General features: G+C 37.7%; 1 protein-coding gene across 7 annotated transcripts in view; it reads left to right on the forward strand.

The window, feature by feature from the left end:
• The first annotated feature begins 348 nt into the window (after positions 1-348).
• The window catches only part of WDR27 (WD repeat domain 27), an 89,184-nt gene continuing 76,745 nt past the window's right edge, over positions 349-12,787 (forward strand). For 4 of the 7 annotated variants that reach the window (XM_068185143.1, XM_068185146.1, XM_068185145.1 and 1 more), the window contains exons 1-10: positions 350-631; positions 1,473-1,614; positions 3,877-4,001; positions 4,472-4,585; positions 5,436-5,487; positions 5,980-6,050; positions 6,921-7,035; positions 8,153-8,285; positions 11,324-11,427; positions 11,854-11,921. In XM_068185143.1, coding sequence (XP_068041244.1) covers positions 449-631; positions 1,473-1,614; positions 3,877-4,001; positions 4,472-4,585; positions 5,436-5,487; positions 5,980-6,050; positions 6,921-7,035; positions 8,153-8,285; positions 11,324-11,427; positions 11,854-11,921 — 1,107 coding nt within the window. In that variant the 5' untranslated portion in view covers positions 350-448. Of the gene's footprint in view, positions 632-1,472; positions 1,615-3,876; positions 4,002-4,471; positions 4,586-5,435; positions 5,488-5,979; positions 6,051-6,920; positions 7,036-8,152; positions 8,286-11,323; positions 11,428-11,853; positions 11,922-12,787 lie in introns of all 7 variants that reach the window. The other 3 variants (XM_068185140.1, XM_068185144.1, XM_068185142.1) reach the window with 2 other exon arrangements.

Genomic DNA, 12,787 nt, shown 5'->3' on the forward strand with positions numbered 1-12,787 from the left:
CAGAACAGAAAAGCAGTACGACAGAGAAAAAATAAACACAACACTGTTTTCCAGCTGGCGTCCCACGCTGTGGGACACGAGTGGGGCACTCCTGGACCCTCTGACCACGCTGCTTTCTGTGCAGCCCAGGACATCGCTGTGGAGAGCCAGCCCGGGCGGCTGTCGCCGGTCGCAGGGCCCGTTGCCCAGTTGAGGGGACGGCGGCTGCCGCCGCGGGCCCGCCGCGCTCTGCGGGCGACCGAGGGCTGTCCTGCCCGGCCTCCCGTCAGCGGCGGCGTTGCCCTGGTTACGGGCCGGGGCTGGGGCCGGGTCCAGGGCTCTCCGCCTCCCAGCGGAGTGAGCGCCGAGCGGGGCCGTGACCCGTGGGCCCCCGCGGTCAGGACGCAGCCGGCGGGGGAAGGCGGCCCCGGTGGTCCTGCTCCGCCGCGGGGCCGTTCGCAGCCGCAGGATGGAGGACGCCGGGGCCCGCTGCCCCTCTGGAGGAAGCCGCGATGCTGACGTCGTCTGCGAAAAACGCTTGTTTAAAGGCAAACTGCCAGAGCCGCTCTTTCAGCTGGCATGCAGTCACCACCACTGTGCTTTCCCTGTGAGTCGCAATGAGTTGTGCGTCTGGAACACAGACACTGCTCAGGTAAAGCTAGAATAGAGCCCTTTGTAGGCTGCTACCTTAAACTAATTTATAAATAAAATATTTGAGGGTAATGTAGAAGTGTCAGGTTTCACTTCAATGCTGGAAATGAACATTTGTTATGAACATTTTATTGTGATAACAATAAAATAAGCTCTTGTGGTGGGCTGGCGCTAGCTGGCAGCTAAACCCAGTTTCCTGCTGACTCCTTCCCAGCAGGCTAGGGGAGAGCATAGGATGGGAAAAAGTGAGAAGTCACAGGTAGAGACAAAGGTAGTTTAATGAGTGAAGGGAAGAGAAAGAAAAAAAGCTATACCAAGGCAATCACCACCCCCTACAACCAGAAAATTTCAGTACAGGCTTTGAGCAACCTTACAGTCAATGTCCCAGGCCCTCAACACCTTCTTGCATGCAATATCCCAGTTCTATTGCTGAGCATAACATCATATGGTAGGGAATATCCCTTTGCCAGTTTAGCAAACTGAAATATTTGTTTCAGCTGCGTCCCCTACCAACCTCTTATGCATCTTCAGCTTATTGTTGGAATGGGGAAACTGAGAAAAAGTGGGAAAAAAGAGAAGGCCTCAATGCTGTGCAAACAGTATTTGTCAACAGCCAAAACATTGCTGTGTTATCATCACTGTTTTTGTCACAAAATCCAAAGCATTGTGCCACACAAGCTGCTATGAAAGAAGTTAACTCCATCCCAGCCAAACCAGTACAGCTACATTGTAGTTTATGTGATTTTGAAGTTGTAAATAAAACTAAGTTATTTTTCCATTTGTAGTTTTATATTATTCATAATCATTGTTTGTTTCTTTAACTCTTTATCTACATTTGTCAGCCATTATATTTGTCAGGGCATCATTACTCAGTTTCTGCATTGTCATTTGGAAGTAAAATCAATCCGCTTCTTGTCTGCTCTGCCTCTCATGAACGTGTGATAGTGTGGAATCTTGATGAATGTACGCAGAAAGTGCAAGAAGGTACAGTATTGTTTATATAATATATATGTGTCATATCTATAAACAAAGAAGCGATGCAAAGGCAGCCATTCACCACCAATCACTCAGACCAGTGTCCAGCCAGTTTCTGAGCAACAACAACCTTGGAAGGCCACCCCAACGCCTCCTTTTCTCCCACTGCTCTTTCTATAACGAGATTGTTTTATTTCTGAGAAGCACGCCTCAGCCACTCAGATTCAGCAGCGCGAACAGCCATATTAATGCTGTGTTTCTCTCTTGCTCTTCTCCGGCAATGCCGAGTTGAACCAGGCCGGCAGCACAGCCAGTCCTGTCATTGTCACAACCCCCGGCCCCGGGCGGCGGCGGCCCCGCGGCGATGCTGAGCTGGGTCGGGAGCTGGCCGAGGTGCTGTGCGGGAGCCAGCGCCGGCCGGCAACCTCGGGGCAAACAGAGAAGCTGCAGAGGCAGTGACGCTCTGCCACTGTGGAAAAAAAAAAAATGGACAGAAGAAAAAATTAATCATAGCAGTACTACATAATTAAACATGCAATGCCAAAGTACTTCCTTATCTGGAATACTTGTGGAACTAGTGTTTTGTATTCTGCTTTGCCTCTCCTTCTGTTCTGTCACACATGAACATTGTTTTCATGTGTGTGTAAGAGAGACTAATGCAAGTATCTGATTTGGGAGAAGAGTGCATGAGTGAAAGAGCATTGTGGTGACATAGCACGCAGGGAATAGGAATTTTAGTGTCCTGACCACCATCTTGGTTTGGAGCCTCAAGCATTAGACTCTAGGGAGCAGTGCTAACCTCTCTGCAAGCTTAAATTAATTGCAAAGTAGAAGAATAATGAAAGAAAAAAAAAAAGGAAAAAAAAAAGAGCAAGATCCCCAGAGTCATGATTCACTGGATTCCCAGTGGCAGTCTGTCCCCTTTTGGTGTCAATATTTAAAGCTGCATGGCATTGTCCCACACTATTAAGTTTTCTCCTTGCTACCTATAATTAGAGATTTACTGATGACTTAATATGAGGGAGTTCTCTTGTACTCTGCTCCACTTAGAATTTGCAAATCTATATAATATGAAAACTAATGTTGTAAAGAAAAGTTTAACAATATCAGTGCTTTTTATAAAGAAAATCAGTATTAAATTTTAGTCCACTTAAGAGTAACATAGAGAATCAAAGGGTAATTCAGGAACTGGGAATAAAATGGGACTATGAATTTGGAGGAAATAAGACTGGAAGATAGGAATAGAAAATAGCAGAGAGATAACGAGTATGAGTAGTTTTGATACAAAAATTTGATTTGGCATTCAGATTGTCTGCTGCTTGATTTTTTTCATTTTCTCTCCATCTACAGGCTCTTCAGCAGGTAGTGTAGAGACTTTGTCTCCAAAGACTGTCCTCTGCACATTCTTGGACATGTTTTCTCATATTATTTCTTTTAAACTGTGTCAAAGTAGTTAAGGAATACTTTGTGTGACCTTGACCTGTTAATCAACTGTAAAAAGACTCCACAGTATCTAATATGAAAGCCCGAAAGGACACCTATAATTGTGCTTGTATTCTAGATAATTTGTTGCCTATGAAATCCTAAAATTTAATGACATATCCAAACCATTCTCACATCATTAAAGTTAGCATTTAAAATAGGGATCAGCAGAAACCAATCTGCTTGAACCAGTGAGATGACCAGAATGAAATCATGAAGACAGGATAGAAACATGACCTGTTCTCAGATCTAGTCTTATCTGACTCTGTAATGATATTTAGTTGTGTACTTTCTCTTTCAGCCTTTTACCACAGAAAAATTAAAAGCAGAGAAGGCAAATCCTCTACTTTTTGGCTGAGCGACGGGCATATTCTCCCAGAAGTATTTTTCAAAGCTGTGTTTTGCTGGGCTTCAGTTAGGATTTCTTACCTCCAAAATGATTGTGGCACTAGTAGGTTCCATGGGCACATCACCCTACCCCAAAAATCCTTTCCCTTGAAATCTTCAATGGAAGCAAGAAAGTATGATTTCATAGGAATTATTAATATCATAAGGAGTGATAGATCATATCTAGGCAACAGGGCAGATGGAGGAATTCTGGTGGTCCATAGTTCTATGCTTTTCTTTCCAATACCCTGGTATATTTAAACAGTGTGTTCTTCTGTACCTATTCCTGACAGAAACTGGGACAGCTCTGTGGTTAGTAACTGCTATGCAAAGTCTCTAAGAATCTCACTGCACTAGATTTTTATATTTCATTGAGTCTCATTAACAATACAATTGCTGCAGGGTTTACACCTCGAGGAATTGTTATAGGAACTCTTTTGGGAATGGTGCTTCATATAAGATTTAGTCCAGATGATCAACAAGTGGCAGTATGTGCTGGAAATCAGATCTACATGTTAAGTGCAAAGGTGAGATGCCTTTGTTTGTAGCCATGGTACTGGTATTTGTTTTACTTAATCACTTTCTAATAAAATCATGATAGAGAAATGTTAGTAAAATTAAGCAAAAGCATTCATTTTGTGTCACAAAATAAGTAGGAACTGGCACTTGATAATGCATCACATATCAGATAGAAGACTATGTTTAAAGAGTTGAAATGAAACAGCATCTCAATAACGTAAAAGTAGAAAATATTCTTAGGTCATCTGAAAAAACTGTTCCTGTATCATTCAGTCTGAAGAAGCAAAAGTAATGTGTAGTGGCTTTGCCAGCAGGATGGTATACTGGACTTCAGTTTCAATAAGAAAAATCTTACTGAATTATACTTTGAAAACAAATCTGACAATGCTTAGCAAGAGTTATTAATTATTAAAACACTTAATTGTCAATTTTATGTTGAAATCTATTCTGTTTTTATTTTTGACTTGATTAATCACAGAATGAAGCTATACTAGCTGAACTGGATGGACACCTGGCTCCTGTGACTGCTGCTGAGTTTTGCACATGGGAGAAAAGTATGCTCATATCAGTGTCAGAAGACAGAACCTTTAAGGCAAGGAAATTGTAAAGATGAACTTAAAAAAGAATAATTTAGTGGATATGTGAAGTATTCTTATTTATTCCCCTTGAAATATGCTCTGAAGATTAAGTAAAAATATCTTGGACTTTATGGAGATAAGGACATTGTTCTTCAATTTGCTTGGGAAATTATAGCAAAAATTAATTACTCTTTTTTTAAAAGAACAATACCAATTTTGTATATTCAAAACTTGCCACATTGAAGTATTAGCTTCAATGATTATTATCATCTGGCAAATAGAAATAATATATTTTATCAAATTGGCTGTAACTGAAGTGTTTCAGGTATGCTGAGCTGAAGGAAAACATTTCCCTTCGAGTCTGCTGATATAAATTTGAATTTTCCTTTTTGGGATTATTGGACTGGGTTACTGTATGCAATCCAACCCTCCCTTCCCCTTCCCCTTCCCCTTCCCCTTCCCCTTCCCCTTCCCCTTCCCCTTCCCCTTCCCCTTCCCCTTCCCCTTCCCTTCCCTTCCCTTCCCTTTTTTTTTTTCTTCTCTTTTCTTCTCTTTTCTTTTTCTTTTCTTTTTATGCTTTTTCATGAATTTAGCTAAAATCACTGAGAGATCAACCTAAGAAAAATTGATACTTTGTGTATCCATATCTCGTGAGTTTGCCCCTTTCCTCCAGGGATGATTATCAGTTGGACAAAACCCTTCATAAATGGAAACAGGTGCTGAAAAAAAATTCTTTTCTAAGAACATCACTTTCAATGCCTGTATTTCTCTGTTTTCACTATGTGACAGCTGTTAAAATTGTGTTTTCCGTAGATCTAAGTAGATACCTATCTTTATATCTTTTAAATTTTTTTTTATCACAAGGTGTGGGACTATTCTACCAGTCAGTTAATATATCAGTCAGGAATAATAACAGGTAATTTTTCTATTTTTAAATGTATTTTTGCATAGCAAAAACCTCCTACCTCTAAATAATAATCTATGATTATTATAGAAGTTTTGCGTTGATTTAGTGAAAATAATCCTTGTAAACAAGGTAGCAGTAAATGTAATATCCTTTAAAGCCAACAGTAAATAGCTTTTCCTTTAAAGTCTGCTTCCCAGTGGATAGTTTTAGTGTACTTTCATAAACAAGTCTGCAAACCATGTCACAGCAACTTGGGTGACAGGGTGCAGGAAACCACTGCCATGGCAGCTTAGGTGATGGGTAGTCCAGAGACCTGCAAACAGAAAGCCCTCAGCAGCACAAAGGCTGAGACACACAAAGCTCTGTGCAACCATGAGAACTGCAGTAAGGGCTTTTCCCCCCATCTTTATAAATAAGAAGATTCAATTTTGAATAATGTATTTTAATTAAATATCAGATTTGTGTACTCTAGAAATACTTTTATCTTTCTTTTTTGAGCAGCATTTCCTTTGCTAAGTCTGCTAATTGATGAAAAAAACAAACAGATCATCACTGGATGTGCTGAGGGACAGGTAAGAATTGTTCATTAAACTCAGTCTCTATGTCAAGAGTCAACTATTATTGATGCTTCTGTCTATAAAAAAGGTTCACAAACTGCCTAAGTTTTTTGAATTGCTAAACAAGTTATTTTAGTAAACATAATTCAGTGCTTTTTGTGTAAACCATAAATGGTAAATAAGACCTCTCTTACAATACAGAAATTTTTCCTGAAAAACAGGAAAACTTTTAAAAGCACAATCAGTGATTATGTAAGAAGAGCACACTGAGAGGCTATAAATATATCTGTTTTAAAAGAAAAAATGTGAAAAATAGGATTCTCCTAGTTTGGCCAAAAAAAGAAATGCATGACAATTAAAGGGAAAAGGTTATGATTTCAGAATGTGAGAATTCTAATAAAAATGTGGTAAACGTGAATATCCATTTCACCACCTCTTTATTGGTAAGAATATATTTACATGATAATTTCCAGATGTTTTTCTTCAGCGTTACTGTTCAGTAATTCTGAAGAAAATGGAACCTTTAACTGTAGTGTTGTCTAAACCAAGAAAGGTGTAAATGAAATTCATGCACATGACCCAGAGAGCAATTACATGCATGTTACCTGTGATTTTTAATTGTGAGAAATAGTCTATAAGGAGCTTTTTTTCAAAACACATAAACATGTGAGAATTAGATGTACAGCTCAAACTGATCATTGCTGCTTTGATTAACAGTCTTAGCATCTTTAACAACATGTAATTGGAGTTCTTATCCAAGGTGAGATGCCATATACAAAAGCTCACTAATTACGGTTTTAAATGTTGGATCTTTAGTTTGTATTCATGTAAGCTTTATCTTTAGTGTCAAAAGGTTATTGAAATAGCTTTTTCTTTTTCTTGCAGCTTTGGATCTTCAGTTTAATCAGTGATCATAATTACCGTTGCGTAGCACATATCGACTTAAAGAAAGAGCAAGAGAAATTCTATAATAAAGTGTGGAAATCTGGAAAAGAGATAGGTAGCACAATGCTCCTAGAATGCTGTTTATGGTATAGCCTAGTTGTTACTGGCTACTGAGTGTGTGCTTTTTTTACCATGATAATTTATTGTAAGAGATAGACTTATGAGTCTTAGACTGTGGCATGGAATTCTTACTGAAGCTGATATGTAGTTGGGTATTGGTGTATCTGGAATTTATCTGTATTTTTTTGGCTTTTTCTTTTTTTTTTTTTAATCTATACCAGTGCCCTCATAATCTGATATTTCTCTGGCTGTAATATTTCTAGTGGTGTAACACAGAGTACACATAAGTCTTTATAGGCTGCCCTGGTAACCCCAGCAGAGTGATTCCCTGGTGTCAGACTGGTTTGTGCCTTGGGATGGCTGTGAGCAGGTGACAGCCTGGGTACAATGGGAGGTCACCCTCTCCCTGGTGAGATACAGACCCCTGTCCCCTCAGCACTGCTGTGGCTTTCCTAGGGAAAGGGAAATCTGCTTTCCCTTGCTTGCTCCTTTTCTGGATCAATGACTGTTGTATTCTTACTTGCCTAGTAGTCCAGCTTCCATAATCCTGAAGTCCTAACCTAAGGAGAGAGACTGCTACATTTCTTGTTGTTATTTAAAATCTACGGATCTGACTTTCATGTCTGAGAGTGATGTAATGTCTGTGTCTAATGCTGAATTTGATGCTAGTAGTTCCCGAGTGTGAATTACACATGCAGAATGGATTGGAGACTCCTTGGGAACAGGGAACTGAGGTGGATTTTCATCTTGCTTTTGGATTATATTGTAGCTTTAGTGTCAAGACAATTTTCAGGCTAAGTGGAAAGATACTCAGCATATTTAAGGATTCTTGGAATATGACTTCCAGTGTCACTTCTTGAGATGAAAACACCTAAAATATGCAAACTAATTTTTAGTTCATAAGTAGGATCTTTGGATTTTGTCTCTAGGTATGTGAAAAAACCTCACATAATAATGAGGAAAACTGACTCTTGGGAAATATCCATCTTTCAAAATAGAAGTTTCTTGAGTGTGGTCTTAGTTTTTCATGACTACTGCAAATTCTCTCTTGAATCCTGTCTGTTTTCCTTATTTTGTAGTATTTTGATAGCTGGTATTGTTGACTTTCTTAGGTAAAGGGCAAAATAATTCCAAGCTTTGCAAAACAGACAACACGAGACCAGAAGGATTAGTGGAAACATCATTGCCTACCCTCTTAATTGAGCATTGTGACTTTTTTGCATGTTTCCATAATGAAGAAAATACGTAAGTCCTTTAAAATATCACTTAGTTTTTGAGTCAAATTTATTTCTTGGAGATCCTATTGGCTCTTGGATTATTTTCACTAGAAATTTGTAATTTTTGAAAAAGGCAATAGGAAAATCAAATAATGCATTTAGAGATCTGCACGTTTTAGTGGCCTACTCTTAGGAAGATAATGTACATAAGCTGATACAAAGTTAAAACTGGGTTTTATTCTGAAAAATAATTCTATAAAAATGTCATTGAGAATATCCATTGTAACATCTATTGATACCAGCTGATCAGGGAAGATGAGTTAAAAAATAATTAATAAATCAAATTTATTTTGAGTTTGCTTTCCTAAAGAAATATCTGATGCAGCTACTGTGTGACTGTGTCAGTTTGTCTTCCAAATTTAAATAATTTTTGAGCTACATAACCTGCTCCAGTCAAACTTCTGTCAGAGGGACAGATATTTCAGAATATGATGCCTTTACTCATTCCCATGGAATTGTTTAGCCAGGTAGAATTAATCCTTGCATTGCATTTCTTTTCTGAAGAGAAGTTTAACCATATTATCAGGAACCTGGAGATCTGTTCAGGACACTCCCACAAGAACTGTCTCAAATAACAACCTGTTTGTGTTGTAATTTATGATTGTCACTTGTATAAATTATTTCTCAGCCACACCACGTTTTAGAAAACTCTTGTCCTAACCTTTGCTCTGTGGTGGATTATTCAGATGGAACTGATTAATCTCAGGTTAGATATATAAATAACTTTTGATAAACAAAGAAGAAAAATATCTAGCAGTCCTGGACAATTTTGGTTGGCTTTATGTTAATTTAAGTAATTATTCACGGTTATTTTCATGATGCCTGCATATTTAGAAGTACCACCATTGAGAGGAAGGAAGTGGTGATTTTTAAGATGCACATCTCAGACATATTTTAATGTAGTAACAGCGCTTGAAGGTCAGATGTTGAATTATTACAGTCTGTCTTATTGCTTGTATAATACCACTCTCAAAGTATCAAAGCTTTGCCTTCATCACAACTGTAAGTTTGATTTGAACAGCAGCACATCTTTAAAGATGACAAGTTTTATGGCAATAAAGAACCCATCATGTCCCTAGTGAAGTTGTTCAATTTTACCTCTAGACTGAATTACCCTCTTTTCACATACAGGCTTTTCATATGTTTTTTACTCTGTTAGTCCAGTGCCAGCCACTATTGTGTTCCATCCTTGGACAGCAAATGAACAAGTTTCCTCTGCACTTCTAGATAAAATAGTTTGTACCTTGTAGAAGGCATGTTTTGTGTAACGTTTTTTAACATTTGATTTTGAAAATTTCTGAAACTTAGTCTCATTTATTTTTTAAGCCCCTTTTGGGACATGGTTGCCTGAAATGGATCCACAGTAATAGATTATTTGAAATAATTTTCTGAATTGAGATAACATCACTTTCTCATACCCACTTGTTACTGCTTCACAGAGTACATCAAAGGTCTATTCTTTCAGCTATCACATCGCAGCTGAAGGTTTTGTTCTGCTTATAAACAACCATGGCCATTAAATTCTTACTATTAATTCAGTTCCATTATATTTTGTGTTGAGAGTTTTGTGTTTATAAAAATTTTTTTTCTATTTATTTTTTAAAGACAGTGTGTTGGTTTTAGCAGGTGCTTCAGATTTGTCTGAACAATTGAGCAATCCCTGATATGCTGCTTTTCCTGTCTGCAATGAAAAGCAACAATTAAACAATTTTGAAACACTGATGTCCAAAATTAGGCAACTCCCACTTTCCTAAGCTTTTTGACATTGAGCAATCTCATCACAATGGATTTCATTATTGTAAAGCCTGAGTGAGTTAAACTTCCTGGATGTATCACTTTATGGTGTTCCTAATAACTTGATAGTGACACTTCTTTATACATAATTCAAAGAATTTGCAAATTAAATCAGTCTGTTGTTGCCATAATGAAAGTAGTGCAAACCACAAATAAAATTATTCATATCACGTACAAGTATCACAAACCAGAAATGAAACTGTCTATTCCAGTCTGCTTTTTAACATATTTGACTGTATATATTTAGGGTTTCTTTTGTTGTTGTTTTTTGTTTGTTTGTTTGGGTTTTCTGTTTGGTTTTTTTGCGGGGGCGGGGGGGATAAAAATAGTACTAAGCCACTATGGGGCGTTTTTCCATACCAAGTTACAGCTTCATATTTTTCATATCCTTACTTCAACTCTTGTGGTCTGATTTTATATCAAACTAATAAGTCTACTGACTCCTCTTTGGAAAATTTATTAAAATGTTGATGCCAATTTTTATTTAATGAGGCATCAACATCTTTTTAGGTTTTTTGAGAATGACAACTGTTATTTTGTTACAATTCTCTTATGCTTGATAATATATTTCTTCTGTGAGGCTGTTAACTGAAATTAACAAACCCGTTGGTTTACTTTGTGGTGCTTGCAGAAGCTGGATTTCATTACCCAACTGCAATAGTGCTGCCACTAAGCACAGGCTGAGACAGACATTCCAGACTTGCCTGGGCTTTTTTCCCTTCAGCTTGTGCTGGCTTTTCTCTTGTACATTAATTATGAAAAAACATACATTGAATTTCCCTGTGTTTTGGGTATTCATATAAGAGTGGTAAAAGTAAACTATGAGTGGATTTGCCTCTTGGTTTGAATTTTCTTTTTGTGTATACAATGCTTTTACAGCATCTCCCAACTCTTACAAACCACAGTAATTTTTGGAAGAAAAGTATTTCCTGTGCAGTTTTAGATGTGTCATGAAGCACTTACATGAAATCAAGGATTGTGTTCTGCTCTCAGTTTTCAGAACTTCAACAATTTTGCTTGAAACTTTGAGCTACAGATTTGTAAAAAAAAAAAAAAGCTTTAAACTTAATGTATTTTTTCAGTGTGTGCTTTATTATTGTTGTACTGGGACTGGGCAATGAGCATTAAAAAACCTGATTTCTGTTTGTTGTATGGCAGTAAGAAAAGCTTCTTTATCCTACTCAAGAGATATTTTTCTCCTTGTTTTAATAGATATTCTTTCCAGAATACTAGCTATTTTTGGATAGGAACCTCTACTGGCTTGTTAGTAATTAATTTGGCAAACTTTGAATTAGAAGCTCTTTTATCTTACAGAGGTATGTTTAAAATATTTATTATTACATTGTGATTGCTTCTGTTATCTGACATAAATAATGTAAGAATTCGGTTGTGAAATGGCAGAATACAATAGAAACCAAATGTTTTTAAACATGGTTTTTTCCTAATAGTTTGTCTATGTTTTCCTGGCCCTGGTGACTTTTCTCAGAAGACATGTTGGTGCTAGATCTATGTAGTGGCTAGCAATGAATTTTTATTCAATTTTGCAGTTAATAAGTGTTAAATACAAGGAATGTTATTTTACTCCATTATAATTCAAGGGTAAGATAGAAGTACATACTCTGAACCAGTGGATTAGGGTAATGTCAAATTAGTATGAGTGATTTTTTGTGTGTCTTGGAGTTAGGTTTTTTCCATGTGAAATGCAGGTATTGTTTTATAGCACTTTGTTCTTCTTGGTAAAGATTACAGTGACCTCAGCATTTGGATTGCCAGATCATGTGCATTAACAAGGAAGGCAGCTAATGGAAAGGTGAGTATACAGTAAAAATTGCTTTAATAAATGTTAACAGTTACAGTTATTTTCAATAAATATTTACACATTTTGCTAACAGATTAGTGCACAGATTTGTATTATTTAATGTGATTTACGCAGCAATTTCTTTGAAGAGGGTTGATTCTTCATTATGGAATCTGCTAGTTTGAAGATTTCACAGGTTATATACGGTCTAAAGTGATTAATAAGGAAAAGGTGAATTGTTACAGTGTTCAGGATGTACCTTGAATGTCAAGAATGACCACTGAAGAAGCAGAGGAAATATTTTAAGGAAAAAAATATATAAACATTGTTATACCTTGTTTCTCAAAAAAAAGTTAGGATGTGCTACTTCTGAATCCTTCTAAAGGATCTGTCAAAGCTATTTGGGTTGTTGTGAGAGGATGGATTGCAGGAGAATAGAGATAGTGCTGAAGGCAATCTTACCCCTATGGAGTTGCGGCTGTACTAATTACCAAAGAATAGGAACAGCCTTGCCTTTAATAGGTCACAGCTGTGTCCAATAAGGATGGTCCAATAAGGATGGGTGTTATAAGAGAGTGGGTCAACGAGTTAAGAGGAGCATTAGAGAGTTGGAGTTAGGTTGTGCTGCTGTAAGGACTAATGATAGGGGCAGTAAGGGTTAGTATGTGTTACTAGGGGCAGAGAGGATCAGGTGTTTGTGTTAGGGACAGGGAGAAGTCAGCCAGCCAGCCGTGTGGAAGAAAGAGAAAAGGAATCAGTGCTGTGAGGAGCTGCCCGTGAGACCTCACAGAGGGAAGGTGTGAAAGTCTTACAGTAAGATAATAAACTAATGGTTGCAGTCAGTTCCCATCCACTGCTGACTGCTGCTAAGACCAATA

This window comes from Anomalospiza imberbis, chromosome 3 (genome assembly GCF_031753505.1).
Source record: "Anomalospiza imberbis isolate Cuckoo-Finch-1a 21T00152 chromosome 3, ASM3175350v1, whole genome shotgun sequence".
Classification (NCBI taxonomy): domain Eukaryota; kingdom Metazoa; phylum Chordata; class Aves; order Passeriformes; family Viduidae; genus Anomalospiza; species Anomalospiza imberbis.